The sequence below is a fragment of the Typha angustifolia genome, chromosome 11 (genome assembly GCF_048772165.1).
Source record: "Typha angustifolia cultivar Huaian chromosome 11, ASM4877216v1, whole genome shotgun sequence".
In the NCBI taxonomy this organism is placed as follows: Eukaryota; Viridiplantae; Streptophyta; class Magnoliopsida; order Poales; family Typhaceae; genus Typha; species Typha angustifolia.
In genome coordinates, this window is record NC_133249.1 from 13,220,364 (window position 1) to 13,238,493 (window position 18,130).

General features: G+C 37.0%; 2 protein-coding genes across 2 annotated transcripts; both read left to right on the forward strand.

Moving 5' to 3' along the window:
* The first annotated feature begins 7,336 nt into the window (after positions 1-7,336).
* On the forward strand, positions 7,337-9,038 carry LOC140770551 (3-ketoacyl-CoA synthase 12-like). The gene has a single exon (XM_073111787.1). It carries the CDS (start codon positions 7,445-7,447, stop codon positions 8,837-8,839), a length of 1,395 nt encoding a protein of 464 aa, XP_072967888.1. The 5' UTR covers positions 7,337-7,444; the 3' UTR covers positions 8,840-9,038.
* Positions 9,039-17,677: 8,639 nt separating this feature from the next.
* Positions 17,678-18,121, forward strand: LOC140770622 (uncharacterized). The gene is made up of 2 exons (XM_073111876.1): positions 17,678-17,971; positions 18,104-18,121. The coding sequence occupies exons 1-2, from the start codon at positions 17,678-17,680 to the stop codon at positions 18,119-18,121; spliced, it is 312 nt and encodes a 103-aa protein (XP_072967977.1).
* Positions 18,122-18,130: the final 9 nt, after the last annotated feature.

An 18,130-nucleotide genomic window follows, 5' to 3' on the forward strand; every position in this document is an offset into this window, starting at 1 on the left:
CAATCGGTTGCTCTATTCCCTTCCTTATACGTGTGCAGGAACCTAATCCTCTTGAATGACATCAGCATCTTGCAGCAGTTCTGCAAGGCCCCCTAAGACGCCACGGACAGCTGTCCTCGTCTCTGAACATCCTAATGACCGACAAAGCATCCGTTTCAACAATCACCTACTCCCATCTCCTATATGCTTCTCTTAACCCTGCCTGTAGCGCCCATACCTCACTGTAGCTGGCAGAATCGGCAATGGTTGGCTCCATTGCTGCCCGCAAAAGGTTACCAAACTCATTCCTAATTATAAAGCCGGCCCCCAAGCTTGAGCTCTAGCCAGGCTAGGGTCAGTGGTGCCGATTTGGGCTTTGGGTTACATTTGGTGTACCTTAGGGAGGGTTAGGTCTAGCTCTGCTCAGGTCAGTTTGGCTTGATTTGGCCGAATTCTCCATTAGCCCCTACTTCTCTCTCTTATGCTAAATATAATAAAAATTAAAAAAATAAAATGCTTTTATTTATAAATTTTCCTCCAACGGTCTTAGTAATCTTTGATTGAGGGAGGAGCTCGAGCCAGCTCAATTATTTTGATAGCCCTTATTATAGCCAGTCACTTGGTCCTAGTAATCTTTGATTGAGGGAGGAGCTCGAGCCAGCTCAATTATTTTGATAGCCCTAATTATAGCCAGTCACTTGGTCCTAATAATCTTTGATTGAGGGAGGAGCTCGAGCCAGCTCAATTATTTTGATAGCCCTAATTATAGCCAGTCACTTGGTCCTAATAATCTTTGATTGAGAGAGGAGCTTGAGCCAGCTCAATTATTTTGATAACCCTAATTATAGCCTGTCATTTGGGCCAAGTTGGGTTCGGGCTAAGCTAGAATATTATAGCGATTATTGCCCACTAGCCTTTGAGATATCGAGCTGCTTTGGTTGGGCGTAATGGGCTGAATCTAAAATATATTATATTTTATTAAGTTAAGCATAATGAGTCTTTATGAAAATATTTTAGTTATTTTTATATGAATATACTTATATATTAATATCTTGTTTACTAGATATTCAATGTGGAACTAAACAATGGGAATAAGCATGTATCATATTAATTGATAAATTAACAATGACAAAATAAATAAATAAAAAGTCAAAAAAATACAACTAATGGAGGAACCAATAATAAAACCCAAAGTATGCATCAATCATGACCCTTTATTTCAATGGATTCATATTTCTTCACTTTAAATTCACCAAAAGTTTTTTTCTCATGCATGAATGACCTCCGTTTTTTATGTCCCATGGACCATGGGTTTTATTATTCGTTCCTCCATTAGTTGCATTTTTTTGACTTTTTATTTATTTATTTTATCATTGTTAATTTATCAACTAATATGATACATGCTTATTCCCATGGTTTAGTTCCACATTAAATATCTAGTAAACAAGGTATTAATATATAAGTATATTCATATAAAAAATAACTAAAATATTTTCATAAAGACCCATTACGCTTAATTTAATAAAATATAATATATTTTAGATTCAGCCCATTACGCCCAACCAAAACAGCTCGATATCTCAAAGGCTAGTGGGCAATAATCACTATAATATTCTAGCTTGGCCCGAACCCAACTTGGCCCAAAATGACTGGCTATAATTAGGGCTATCAAAATAATTGAGCTGGCTCGAGCTCCTCTCTCAATCAAAGATTACTAGGACCAAGTGATTGGCTATAATTAGGGCTATCAAAATAATTTAGCTGACTCGAGCTCCTCCCTCAATCAAAGATTACTAGGACCAAGTGACTGGCTATAATTAGGGCTATCAAAATAATTGAGCTAGCTCGAGATCCTCCCTCAATCAAAAATTACTAAGACCGTTGGAGGAAAATTTATAAATAAAAGCATTTTATTTTTCTAATTTTTATTATATTTAGCATAAGAGAGAGTAGGGGCTAACGGGGAATTCGGCCTAGTCAAGCCAAACTGACCTGAGTAGAGCTAGACCTAACCCTCCACACCAAATGTAACCAAAAGCCCAAATCGGCACCACTGACCCTAGCCTGGCTAGAGCTCAAGCCACGATAAGTTTATAGGAACGAATAATAAAACCCATGGTCCATAATAAAACCCATGGTCCACGGGACATAAAAAACGGAGGTCATTCATGCATGAGAAAAAAACTTTAGGTGAATTTAAAGTGGAGAAATATGAATCCATTGAAATAAAGGGTCATGATTGATGCATACTTTAGGTTTTATTATTGGTTTCTCCATTAGTTGTATTTTTTGACTTTTTATTTATTTATTTTGTTATTGTTAATTTATCAATTTATATGATACATGCTTATTCCCATGGTTTAGTTCCACATTGAATATCTAGTAAACAAGATATTAATATATAAGTATATTCATATAAAAAATAACTAAAATTTTTTCATAAAGACCCATTACGCTTAACTTAATAAAATATAATATATTTTAGATTCAGCCCATTATGCCCAACCAAAGTAGCTCGATATCTCAAAGGCTAGTGGGCAATAATCACTATAATATTCTAGCTTGGCCCGAACCCAACTTGGCCCAAATGACTGGCTATAATTAGGGCTATCAAAATAATTTAGCTGGCTCGAGCTCCTCTCTCAATCAAAGATTACTAGGACCAAGTGACTGGCTATAATTAGGGCTATCAAAATAATTGAGCTGGCTCGAGCTCCTCCCTCAATCAAAAATTACTAAGACCGTTGGAGGAAAATTTATAAATAAAAGCATTTTATTTTTCTAATTTTTATTATATTTAGCATAAGAGAGAAGTAGGGGCTAACGGGGAATTCGGCCTAGTCAAGGCAAACTGACCTGAGTAGAGCTAGACCTAACCCTCCACACCAAATGTAACCCAAAGCCCAAATCGGCACCACTGACCCTAGCCTGGCTAGAGCTCAAGCCACGACAAGTTTATAGGAAACCAACAGCTAGGCACTAACTCCAATGACTTGGAAGGGCACGGCAGGCCACCGACATAGGGAGACTTGGCGAAAGGAAAAGTCTTGGTTCTCGGCTAGAACTAATATGCCCCTTGATAGTAGTGTGAGGAAAGCAGCAACGATTGTCATAGCCAAGATCGTCAACGATAAGTGCGATGGAGAGGGGTAGAAAGGTGGGAAAGGAGTTGATGACGCATAGGAGGGGAAAGCAGTTAGAACGAATGGAAGAAGAATAGAGAAGAAAATGGTAGGAAGAGAAGAGATCAGAGTTAGAAAAAACCCTCTAATAAGGAGAGGCACCGCTCCCATCTCCTAACTACTCGAGCTAGGGGGAGGAGAGAGCAGAGAAACGCCATGAGAAAAAACTCTCTAAATAGAGGAAAAAGAGCGGTTATAATTCTACCAAAGCTAAGGCCAAATGCACACTCAGATATCTTTGTATACAACAACTGAGGAGACCATTTCATTATTAACGCTCGGCTCACTTGATCAATTTTTGTTCGATTATTTTGACAACCCTAATTTCGTCAACAATCACTAGATTAAATTTCACTGAGATTATTTCTTTGAGACGATAAAAAGATGAAAGAAAATGACATTGCACTACCAACCACACGTACGAAGTCGAACCCAAATGACGTTGCACCAACCTCATGTACGAAGTCGAACCCAAAAGGTTCTCTTGATTCAATGCAAGCAATTTAATCTAAAGATAAAGCCAAAGCTAATTAATTAAGACGACCCATATTAATACGATCAACTCAATACATCATCTCCTACCAATCTCGATTTATTAGAGATTATTAACTACACCAAGATTGGTATCACTTGTAGATGATGTGAACAACTAGATCGATGATCATTGCATATATCTATATATATTGGAGCAAAAAGTTTGTTCGAAATTAATTTACGTGAATCTCGACAAAGCCTCGTGGAGCCAGTGAATCATGGAAAGGGACTTCACCATGTGCATCTCTCTAGACACAGCTCGATCCATTAATATTATTAATCATTGATCACCCTGAGATCGATGATCATCGACCATGGCCATGGGAATTTATGCAAAGCCTACGGTGAGGTTGTTTCATATGCACATAAGAAGTTGCTTGCTTATCTTAATTAAATATACATAGCAGCAATTTTAACACTTTTGTAAATGATAATTTTAACAGTTTGGAAAACAAGGTTTAAATTTTAATTTAACTACTGTTAACATTGTTCTAGAGAGTTATATAAACAGTTATTTTAGGTCAGCCTCTATGAGCGAAGCATCACCTCAAAATCATAGAGGCCGGAAGAGCCAGCAATATATGATATCATAAAATATAACTAAAATAACAAAAGCAATAGAAGAGATTGCAAATCATAATAAATTTATGGATAGTATAAAAGGGGATAAAGTCTTCGAATAAAAGAGTATATACTGAAAAGAAAGAAGATATAATTATGGAAAAAAAAATTAATGTCCCTTTACAACATTACTAGCTACCAATAAGTAATAAAAGAGATTTAATGCCTAGCTCCCATCATGACTACCGTCAATTTGCATCATATATTATGTATAAATAAGTATAGCACTCAGCATATATATATAAATAACACCTAACATGCATGATAAATGCATGAATATATAATATCATATTATTATTATGATAATAAGACATGCGCACAAATATATTCAATTCAACCACATGCTAACTCTCTCTACCAACATTAACATGTCAACTCATCGACACTAAGCCCCCACTACCCATCGTTCGTACTCATCCACGCAAAATGACTCGGAGAGAGAGAGAGAGAGAGAGAGAGTATATATTGGCAGTAGAAATATTTCCCTATCACCCAACGAGTTGCAGACGGAAGACTACATGCAGCAAGTTGGCACAAGCAGCAATAGAGCTACTAGGCTCAATAAAAGGTTTCTCACCATACACTTATTAGGTATCATTAAGTTTACATTATCCTACCATAATATCCTTTTTGCTTTAATACTCTATGGGATATGACTCCTATCTATCAGTATTAATCGCTTGTCTAAGTTCGACGAATGGCTTGCTAGTTGGTTTTAGATTTATAGGCTAGGACCTCAAAGCGTAAGCCTTAATATATATAATATTATAACATAATTATTCAGCTTTTACTCTAATTAGCGATGTGTTATAGACTATTGAAATATAGATATCACATTTATGAAAACTAAATATTAACATGACAATCGACAAACATAATAAAATATAACATTATCGTGAAGTAATATTTTTATTGTCATACATATGTAAACATAGCAACGTAAACTCATTATATTGAACTAGTATGTGTAGTCATCTAGCCTAACTCTATTATGTAATATGTAAGGTATTCTGATTTATAATTTAGCACTACATATACACCAACAGCTAGCAAGGAAATATAGTATGCTTGCCTTAAATCGCTTAATTAAAGGGCTAAAACACCTATATTAGGCTTAACTCGAGCTAGACCCAACTACAACTTGGCTCAATCCGGTCTTAGCCTGGCTACATGCACAAGCTCGGTTGCGAAATTGTGATAAAATAATGAGTAATAAAATAATTTTTATTAAAAATACAAGAGAGTAAAATATATTTAATTTTATTAATTTAGAAGTATCGTGACGATCTTTAAAATTTTATTTTAATAAATTATAAAAATAAATGAAAAAAAAAGTCAATGGGAGAAAATACTTCCTTCCTATTTTCATGAATCGACCGACGACCTAACTCAAACGTTGGCAACTCCTGATCTGAACGGCAAATAAATTTCTCTCTCTTTTTTCTAAGGAAAAGGACTTAGAATAATTAATGTTTTATAAATTCGTCGTCAATAATGGGCTCGGACTAAGACTGTAGATCATATATATATATATATATATATAGTTGAATATCCAGCTCTTGGAAAATAATAGATTAAATGGAAGTCCATATCACCTTAGCGAAATGTGTCGTTGACTTGCAATAAATTTTGGTGGACATCTTATTTACTCCCTTTGAGCTTACTAACTCCTTCAAGCATTCATCACCAAAGCGAACGTTGTTTGACCATCTCCCCATCCGTTAACCGTTCCCATTAGTTTGTTGTCATGTCGAATAAACTCGTATTCTATTGGTGTCATTCAATTCCCATGCACGTTCCTGGAAGATACATAGTATAGCAGTGTCTACAAGGAAGCCTATCTAATTTGACTTACTAGTATTATAGTTTCATATATATTAGAAAAGAGTCAACATATAAGACGATAAAGATGGAGTCTTTGGCAGCCTATGTCTACTTGAATGGAAGATTGAGGAGATAGCATTGGGGTATTGTGGATAACGATTCATTCAATGGCATGAGTGGTATGAGTAGATGAACTTTTTAACTGCAAATTTAACGAGGAAAAAAAATAACCTAGCTTTCTTTACAACATTGATCCTTTGTGATCGAGTAAGAATGTAAAATATAGGGAGAAAAAAGATAGTTTTTAGCGGAGGACTACTTGAGTTTGGAAACTCGTTAATTATTATTATTTTTGAATAATTTATGATTTGGTAGGCTAAAAATTAGCCACCGAGGTCAACTATTTCTAATAATTAGGTTGAACAATTTGATGAATTAACTCTTTATAAAAATAGGCTATAATATATTAGTCAATCCTGGCATTCCCGACGCAATTTATTATCGTAAGAATTTGAAACTAATATTCAAAGTTCAAAATTACTTAACCAAAATGTGCTAAGAATTAAATATAGAAAGTGTAATAATTATAAACAAAGATTAGCCCATGTCATCCAGCTGACTTACTGCGTAGGTTAATATCAATTAAAACAAAAGGAAAACAAAGTATTATACAACAATTAACTTTCCAAAACAATGTTTTCAAATAAGAAAGACGATAATATCTAACCAGAGAGATTAGTACATCTAGGTAAACAGTTAGCTCAAACTCTAGTTGACCCAAATATATACATACATATATATGTCGGTCTAATCCTTATGTGAGGACTGGGACCCAACTCTCTTTCTTTACCCCCCTTGGACATCAAGTTGGTCGACCCTAAATTTCTTGGCTGGTGGTTGGTTGTTGGGCCAAATGGACAACTCATAGATTCGTCTCTCTCTCTCTCTCTCTCTCTCTCTCTCTCTCTCTCTCTCTCTCTCTCTCTCTCTCTCTCTCTTTCTCTCACCCCCTAATCTCCTTTTACACACCTTACGCTCTTTCCAGCTCTTCAACATGACTCAAAACAAATCCACCCTTCTACGTGACCTAAATTAAGTTAGTTGGCAGTTAGAGGTGATAGAGATTGCATTTAAACACCTCCTCTTCTCCCACCCCCTTCAAATACTCTCTCTCTCTCTCTCCCCCCTCATTCCACCTTATCTTACATACATCTATATCAAAGTTACTTTTAGATTTAGTAGCAGCAGCAGCAGTAGTAGTAGTAGTAGTAGCAGCTTTCCACCTGATCCGACCTCTCTATCAAATGGAGATAATATCAATTCTATCTTCATTCCTACTTCTCTATTCTTTCATCCTCTTATGGAAAGCCCTCGCTCGCCGCCGCAGCGACTGCTGCTACCTCCTGGACTACGTCTGCTTCAAGCCGACAGACGACCGCAAGCTCTCGACCAAGCTCTGTGGCGAGATCATCCACCGTAACAAGACGCTAGGCCTCTCGGAGTACAAGTTCCTCCTCAAAGTCATCGTCAACTCCGGGATCGGTGAGGAGACGTACGGCCCCAAGAGTATCATCGACGGCCGGGAGGAGTGCCCGACGCACGACGACAACATGTCGGAGATGGACTCGTTCTACTTCCCGACGCTCGACGAGATGTTCAGCAAGTCGGGCTTCGCCCCTTCGGACATCGACATGCTGGTGGTCAACATTTCCATGTTCTCCCCTTCCCCGTCGCTGGCCTCGAGAATCGTGAACCGGTACAGGATGCGGGAGGACGTCAATGTCTACAACCTCTCCGGCATGGGTTGCAGCGCGAGCCTCATCGCCGTCGACCTCGTCAAGAACGCGTTCAAGTCGCACCCCAAGTCTCTTGCTCTGGTGGTCACGTCGGAGTCGATAAGCCCGAACTGGTACTCCGGCGACGACAAGTCGATGATGCTCGGCAACTGCCTGTTTCGGTCCGGCGGCTGCGTGATGCTCCTCACCAACAACCCCTCCCTCCGCCACCGCGCCAAGATGAGGCTCAAATGCCTCATCCGCACCCACATCGGCGCCAACGACGACGCCTACAACTGCGCCATCCAGCGCGAGGACGACGCCGGCCGCGTCGGCTTCCACCTCAGCAAGAGCCTCCCCAAAGCCGCCGTCCGCGCCTTCTCCGAGAACCTCCAGCGTCTCGCGCCGCGCGTGCTCCCGGTAAGAGAGCTCCTCCTCTACACCGTCCGCAGCGTCAAGCTAAAGCTCGCGCCATCGAAGGAGTCCAAGCTGGAAGCCTCGGCGGCGCCGCGGATAAACTTCAAGACCGGGGTCGACCACTTCTGCCTCCACACCGGGGGGTCTGCAGTGATCGATGCGGTGGGGAGGAGCTTGGGGCTGTCAAAGTACGACCTCGAGCCGGCGAGGATGACGTTGCACCGGTGGGGAAACACGTCGGCAAGTAGCCTATGGTACGTGCTCGGGTACATGGAGGCGAAGAAGAGATTGAGGAAGAAGGATAGGGTGCTCATGATAAGCTTCGGAGCTGGGTTTAAGTGCAATAGCTGCATGTGGGAAGTCACCAAGGATTTGGATGAGGGTGGAGTTTGGGAGGATTGCATCCAAGACTATCCCCCGCAAAGCTTAGTCAACCCATTCATGGAGAAGTATGGATGGATCAATGACGAGAATGGAGACAGGCCATTGCCAACTATGATCGACTAGTTAATTATCTTTATCTTATGTGTGTTAAATGCTTGTACTATTGTCTTTCTTTTATATTCTTCTCCCTCTTTTCTTTTCTTTCTTTTTCTTTTTCCTTTTTATCTTCTTTCTTTCTTTCTTCTTCTTTTCTTTTACTACTCAATCGAAATATTTCATATGTACTCTCACTCGAGAAAAGAATGCTTTTAATTATATCTTCTTCTTCTTTTTTCCCACCATGAGTGCATACAAATGACAACGATGACAGACAACCAAACCGATTATTGGCGTTAATTAGCGATGATTTCTTTTAAAGCTTCCAGTTATATATTTTCCACAATTATGGGGTTCTTATGCACTAACATGGCTATATTTTATCATCTATTCTTTTGGGTGTGTGCGCATTAATTTCATAGTAGATAGGTTGGAAAATTTCGCTTTCTACATTGCATGACTTGTTCCTTAATTAGGACTTGCAGAATTGTCTGTCAAGATACTAAATCGCTTTCACCAAAAGAAACTCTTTTTAAGATATATTAATTACTACATAAATCTTTGTCTACGTAGCGAGTTAAATGTACTAATTAAATTATTTTTTTCAGTCAGCGATATACTTAAAATCTAACATTCAATGATGTACATGGTTCTTAATTATGTGACAGTAATATATTATTTTTGATACATAATTTCAAAACTATATACAGGTAGAAGAGTAATAACTTTTGCAAGAATATTACTATAGCATCTCCTGAGATTGTTTAATCTTTCTTTTTACTTTGGACCACAAGACCTCAAGAACCATGGGAGGTAAGTAGTTGGGTCATGCATTCTGCTACTTTAACTTCAACTTAGATTTATCACTTCTCTTTATTCCATTTATACAAGTACTTGTATAGTTGCATGAACACCTAAACTCTTTAATTTGTAGGTATACCCTTCTCGCATATACCTCCCAAATCCTTATTCCTTTATGGATACTCTCAATTAAGGGCATTTTTATCCTTTCATCTATTAAATGATTCCTATTTTAACATATAGTTATCAAGAATTACACCCTGATCAAAAGACTATTTATGCAAATTAAAACCAGGAAGTTTTGAAAGGGTGTAGAAATTTAAATTTAATAAAGTTTAACAGTGGATGACATGGGTACAGAATTTCCATGCAACTTGACCCATCGACATAAATATTACGTGGACCTCAACTACTACCATAGACCCACTGGACCGCATGCATCATGCATGGACCTCACCTCATGCATGCCCACTATGTTCTGATGATGTAAATGCATGCTACCATGCATGCCTTAGCATTTTGTCGCAGGAGAGTCTACTAATTATTCTCTAATAGCTTATGCTTTTAGAATAATTAGTGAGTTAATATAGTATCAGAGTCAGAGGTCATACGTTAAAATCCTGCTCATCTTTACTTAAAAATATAAAACTTTACCTATTTAAATTATATCAACTTTTTAATCTCATCATAAAAACCACCATTAATTCTCTAACGGTTTAAATTTTTAGAGTAACCAGTAAGTTAAGTTAACGTAACTTCATAAAAATGATACCTGTGAAGTCTTCGGATTACTGTTAACCCATACAGTGGACGTGCTTGAACACATGAACTCGGCATGCATGCATGCATGTTATGATTGATAGATGATGAGGCTCATCAATGATGATAATGGTGTGGTTGGTAATACTATTGCATGGCCCATGTTGACAACCATGTGGGCATCACATGCACACAATGAAGTTGCATGCTGGAATATTACATGCCTAACTAATCTAAGTAATTAGTTGATGAAGGGCGAATGCAAACTGGTAAGTAAGATCAATTAATTACCTAGGGTTTGCCATGGTCCAGATATAGTTTAATCCAAATGTAGTTGCATCACTACTTATGGACCATAATTAATGACATATAATTGAACCAATCCACACAAAAGAGTATTTGTTAATCGGGTCACTCATTAAGTAAATAAAACTTTAATAAAATCTACCATCTTTTCATATATTACACTCTGATTTTAGTCATCAACAACATTGTTACGTTTTGAAGGGACTAGCTAGAAGATTAAATATACAGTAATCAGGAATAAACTTACCTTCCATAAGGATCACACCATTGGAAATTAAGAGGCAAGACTAGAAACTCCCTCAGTAGAGGGCCCTTGTTTTCTACAACCTGAATCATAAATATGGAGTTGTACTTCCAAGTAAAATTTAGGATTTAAAAGAGCAAACTTGGGTCAGAGTTTTGGTGATACCAAGATAAAATCACTGACCCACTTTGCTGCAATTTGTCTAGTTAAATGTTAACTATTTCGTACCTGATTGTGTCCAATTGGATGTCTTTCATTTAATTGCCAACCAATTTTTACCTGTTCTCTTTATGTTAGGCAAGAAGTTGGTTCTCCAGAGCATTATGGATTTCATTAAGGGATTTCGGTGCGAATAGGTCCAGAATTTGATCCTACTCGATTAAATTCTGTGCCTCATGTGTTCATCGTTTTTATTTTTTAGTGTGATCGAAGCCGTGAATATATGAACTAGTATTACATGTGAATTTTAGGAAACAAAAATATGATATCAAGATGAATCCAACTCAACCACTAGGGGGTATTAATTCGACAAATAGTTATTTTCTGCCAGTCTAGAAGGTGATAATTAATTAGCCGACAAATATGATTATATGTGGATCCAATCCATTCTATTCTCAATTAATTCACGAGTTATTCTCTTCTGTACAACACCTATATATTTGCTTAACTTATATTTATATATATATATAGAGAGAGAGAGAGAGAGAGAGAGAGAGAGAGGCTATCTTTATTACTAATAATATTACTGATACAAGATGTAACAAGAAGATTTAAAAGTGGGTCATCAAAATTGTTAGAATAAGATCGAAATAGAGGCCTCAAAAGTTATATATGTATCAATCGATGAGTGAAGTCATGAGAGAGGGCAGCAGCAGTCATCACCATCCAAATGCACTTCGCAAACATATATATATATATATAAAAAAGAGAAAATTATATAGTCTCTTATTTGCTAGAAAAAACATATATATTCAATTCAATCGTATTTTCTTTGGTATCAAGGGATGTTAATGATTATAAAAGCATAAGAAGAATGCTCTTTCTTTTACTTGGTTAAAGACTTCCTGCTTTGCCTTGATTCTATGTTAATTCACCAATTAGTCTAAAAGCTTAAGCTATCAAAAAAATTATTCTTTTTTTATCACTTCTATTCTAACAATATAAAAGAGGGCGTCCAAGGGATAGAGAATACCTGCTTGAGAAGATGAAAAGAAAGAGGCAATGAGAAGGAATGCAATGAAAAGAATGGGCTTGAGGCTTCTTAGGAGATGAGCCATTTTGCACGAACTTGTATTGCTTTATGGGCTCCCAAAAAGATCAGATCAGATCAGATCAAATCCTAGTAAGTATACAACAATAAATAGATCCTTTCTTTCTTCAAAATGTAGCTTAGTTTAGCACTATACTATCTTCTTATTTGCCAGGTTGATTCTTGATAACTATAGAAGATTTCCTTCTATTTGAGTATTTATTCTGTGTGATTGCCTTGACCTTAATTGCTTGTTATTGTTTCGGATTTCTATGAATCTATAATGACATAATTCCTTAATTATTTGTCGCACCTGGCGTGTTTTTTTCTCACAGGCTATGGCATTTGGCAGATCGATACAGTCAAATAATCTCTAATGAATGCATATTTAATTGAGGGTATTAAAAAAGAATTAGGATGGGATGCAGAAGAGTGCTTGGATGGTCAAAAGGACTCTTACTGTATGAGTGTTTTTCGATTCAAGTTTCAATGACATTGTTTTAATTAGGACACGGTTAAGTTACCTAAAAAGATTATTATAGACTCAAGCCAGTGTGATCAAGTTTGATTTAAGCTTAAATTGAATAAAACTTTTATTAGAGTTTAAATTGAATAAGATTTGATCAACGCTAAAATTAGATCAAGTTACAAGTGTATCACGTAAAATTGTTAATATATTGCGTAATAGAATATGAGAAGTCTCAAGTGTAAACAATGGAATTTAAACTTAGATGATTAAAAGAACTCATATTATATGAGTATTCTCACAATCCACATCCATTTAACTACGACATAAATTCTCGTTACTCTCATCAACAACAACAGTAGTGCTAGTTAACCACAAAATGTAAGGTGTGAAATAAAAATCCCAAAAGTTTAGCATGAGAGTGAGGGGGGGGGGGGGGTAAATGCTTGATCTCCCACTTTTATTAAACGATTAGGATCATTAGCTTCCTTGATACAATTGTGAGACGAAAGTTTAAGCTAAACATCTAGCTAGCACGAGCATGCATGCATGCATGCATGAGTATGTAAATAAATCATCTAAAGAAGGCGGCAGCAGCAGTCGAGATACTCCCCCCCGCTGTAGTTGCAGAAACCTTTGACAGGAATCCCTTCCTCAAAACATAACCTCGTGCAGCTATCGTTGGTGCAGTGTGGCAATGTCTCACAGTGAGTGTGTTGGGTCTTCATGTCTGCACACAGAAAGAAAGAAAGAGAAAAGGATTTGTCACACTACTGCTCTCTATGGTTGGATGGAGAGAAAGATAGTAAAAGAGAAAAGGTTATTTACCTGCTTGAGAAATTGAGAGCAGAAGTGCAATGGAGATGAGAACCAAAACGGAAGGCTTGATAGTGAGAGCCATCGATCGTTGCAAAGACGTATGGTGATACTTCTTGCATTAATTCATCCAATTTTATAGTCCCATATTATAGATGCTGGAGCAAATCTGTATGGCTATCCTCAGATCATTTTTTTTTTCTTTTTTTGATATCATCATTGATTTACTGTATCCCTTCCAGGATACTGGTGATATGAATGCTAAATATACTCACCATACTATATGTAGTCTTACTAATTATTAATTTCACTTAATTTCTTTGTATATTCTTCTTTACATATTTCATATGTTAACAAATAATGTACCATGAAGTGAATGTCTTGCGAATTACCATGTTTTTCTAGGAAAAATTATTATAATTTGGCCAAAATTCAAAGTGCTCCCCTAAACTTTTTGTCAATGTATCATTCGTAAAACACCTGCTACTAAATACACAAGTCTCTTATCTGCACGTAACTTGTTAGTCAATATTTATACATAATTTACCGGGCAAAAAATAAAATTTTATAAATATCTCAAACAAAACAAATTAACTCAAATAGCACAAACTACAATTATATATATAAGCTATAGTAACACATGTAGAGGCTACAACCATATAATTTAATTTACATGAATAGACAAATAACTAAGCGGTAATAAAACATCTTACGCTCCTTCACAAACTCGAAATTATCTATTAATTTGAAAAATATCTCACCAAAGTAAGCTGAAAGCAAATATGCACTTTTAAGATTCAATAGAAATGTACTAAATAGTTAATTGAGGTATCCATTTCATGGAAACAAAATACCGATTGATGACTTATAATTATTATTACAAAAGAACTAATATTTAATAACTCAAGTTGACATAATTAAAACTAGATAAAATGACTAAAAATAAAATAAAGTAAAAAAATAGAAATCAACCAAACTCACTTTAGCCAATCCGAGCCCAAAACAATAGGCTAGGCCTAACGCCCAAGGCCCAAGGCCCAACCCAAACCTAACCTACGCTATAATGTGGGTTGAGTCGCAGCTTAACCCACAAATAACTTAGGCAAGGCTGTAACCTTGGCCCAAATTAAGTCTAACTTAGACTAAGGTGCATGTAGCCTAACCGACTCCAATCCAAAAGAAATTGGATTGGGCCCAAGGCTGGGATGCTATAAGCTCTAAGGCTCATGCAACCCTAAACACCCTCCTTAATCTCTCAATCCCTCAGGCAGACAAAGTAGGGGAGAAGATGGAGGTGGCTATCGGTGACCACTACCATAGACTGTCAAGGTCAAACACACCAACATACATGCAAAGGGATGGGGAATATTATACGAGGCAAGAAGTCGGCTGGTGTGGCCGACGGTGAGACACCCCCTCCATGATCAACAACCATAGAGAATGCCAAAACTAACAACTAGGCTACAACAGCTTCATCAAAAAATGCCTAAAGAATATACATGAGATAACAAATTTGATAGACTATAAAGTAGTAATCAAAGTCAATGACGATGACTGGAAGTATATTGAGAAGCCACTGACGAGAGGCTATGAGGTGGACTCCACTGAAAGCCTAGAGCACCCATGAAGGTTCCCTGTGGCGTGAGAACATCAAAAGGAGAAGTTTTTTGAGCCAATGAGAAGAAGACACAAGATCACTAGCCGACAAATTTAGTTGACAATGGCGGAAATAAAAGAAATGAGTAAACAACATTATGAACAATTAGAATACTAGTAAATGGACAGAGGGGGAGGAGACTCCTGGATGGATCAAATGACATCTGTTAGCTTCAATGCTTTAAAGACATGAAAAGAAAAAAAAAAGGAAAAATATGGTGGCTGCCGGAGAAGAAACGAAAAAATTAAAACAAGCAAAGAGTGAGAGGTCCGGAAGGGTAAGGCCTAGCACATGCCTCGTACATAAACTTAATTTTCTTTTATATTACAATTAATTTTTTAATCTAAAAATTATAGTGAGAGATTTTCTCTCGGACTAACACATTTCTATATTTGCGCCTTTATTTTTTCTCTCTCTTTCTTTGAGATGTTTGTAATTCCTATAAATTAGAGAATAAATAAGATTTATGCAAAAGAAGTAAAACTCATATATTAGTGAAACTAGAAAGGGCATTTAGATTCTTCTATACAGAACTAATTAATTATATGAAGGTCAAAATTACAAGAGGGTTAAGTGTTATAAATGAAAACTTAAGAGCACTATAAGTGTTTAAATTTTGACCAAATTAATTACAATAGTTAAGAAAAATCTTCTTCTTATTTCAATATCATGTGAGAAGGCAATGACCAAATTGAACCTAAAAGCTAGGGCTCCTCTAATTTTATACACATACGGCGATAAGGTAGTGTGACGTGGCAAGAATAACTTTATCCAAGTTATGAATAAAAATCGGAATATTAGCACCGTCACATAACTAGCAATCCAAATTTTACCGTGGACACGTGGCTCTCTCGTAACCGGTCGTCACCACCCTCTTATTTAATTTACCCATTTAACCCTGCAATTAGTCAAAGTATTACACTCAACGGCTCCATTCTCAAATGCATGTAGCTTTCACCTTTTCCCCCCTCCACCTTATCTTGTTACACTAGTTTTTTTTCTTCTCTCTTCCAATATCTATAATTTGAAATGACTAAACTACCCTTTTTAACACAGCCACAATGATGGGATCTAAAATGACTAAACTACCCTTTTTAACACAGCCACAATTATGGAATCTATAATTTGAAATGACTAAACTACCCTTTTTAACACAGAGCCACAATGATGGAATCTATAATATATATTACCCCGACCTATAGTTTTGATTCCTCCTCGCCAGCAATAGTATTTGTATAAAAATAGAGATGATCGTACTTAGCTCTTTTGAACTATCACTGCTTTTAACATACGTATTCTGAATTTTTTTTTTAATATCCATATAGACCTTCTAAATTGAGGAAAAAGACGGTTCCGAATCTTTAAGTAAAAAATAATAATAATCGACTCTAGAAAGTATTACATAGAAATATAACAAGAAAACTAATTAGGATAAACATACAATACATATAGTAATAATATTTAAAGATAATCATACTTAGCCTCTCTGACCTATCATAATTTTCTACTTACATTCTTTAAATATTTTTATTATCCACATAAAAATATTCATATAGACTCTCTAACTAATAAAAATAAAATATTTATATGGACACTCTGAACTAAGAATTTTATATAGTAATAGTTGATGCGAATTAAGTGTAATTAAAACCCTAATATTTATTTATAAGGACACTAAAAAAGGTTCGAAACATTATATATATAAAAACATAAGAAAAGGCTAGAAAAATCATGGATTAAAATTCGACGAGCATTATCATTTATTTTATTTTATCTTATTAAGTTAATAATCATTTCTAATTAGTTAGCTACCGGCACGTGGACGAGACCTAATTTTACAGGAACGAAGTCCAACCTAAGATTTTTTTGAAGTCGGCTATATTCGGATCCACCTAACTATTTATGTGGGGTCCGCTAAAATTCTTTTAAATCCAATTAAACCCTACTTATATAAGAATTAAAGGGTAGATGTTTTCTAACTCTTAATCATGGAAGGTAGAGATGCAAGCATCACCGACAATAATGAGATGTGTAATCATGTTTTAATCTTATGATTACTAATTATATGATAGCACTTTTAATTTCCACTTCTATTATTAGTAGGACATTATTTTAAATATTTAATAATTAATCACATAGAAATTAGTGAGAATGAAATATAATAAAAAAAATTATCGACAAATTTTAGTATTAATCTTATTGTTTGGGCTTATAAAAATGAAATATAAATTGAAAGGTTAGTTTGGTCATTTGACTCTCTCCCCGCGTCTATATATGCCATCTACTTCTCACAATTCCTGCCTCTCTCTCTCTCTCTCTCTATTGATCTCTCCAACTCTTCCTTCTATTAATCGTTGTCATATACATCCCAATTGCTCTGCCGGATTCCCAGCGGGGGGATTCCGTACATACAACAACCGTCGGACGGGTCTCAGGATTACGGCGATCGAACTGGAACCCCAAACACCCGATCCCACGACTTTGTATTTCTCATTTCCTACTTTACCCCTTCCCCCTTGGAGCTATTTACTGTTTTCTTTCCCTATTCTGCGTCGACGTGGCGGGAGATGAGTGGGGCTCGCGTGACGGGGACTAGGAAGCGGAAGAATGGGGACGGCTCAGGCGCGGCGTCACCGGCTACTGACTGCGGGAACCGGCTCCTAGCCGGTTACCTGGCCCACGAGTTCCTCACTTGTGGGACTCTCCTCGGTCGGCCGTTGGACCGGTCCCGGCCGGCGGTTAAGGCCGGTTCGGTGAAGGAGCCGCTACCGTACGCGGACGTGGCGTATCTTTTAAGGGGCGGCGGGGCCCACATACCTGGCGTGGTCAACCCCACGCAGCTGGCTCGGTGGCTTCAGAATGTGAGTCCTCCCGCGCCGACGCGAGGCGGATCGGGATCTCCACTGGGGTGATCCAAGACCCGTTACGAAATGAGGAGAGAGGAAAGAGAGAATTGGACTTCTTTTTCAAGTTTTTACTTACTCGTGTTGTAGAATGAAATGGTGCATTGATCTCGCCTT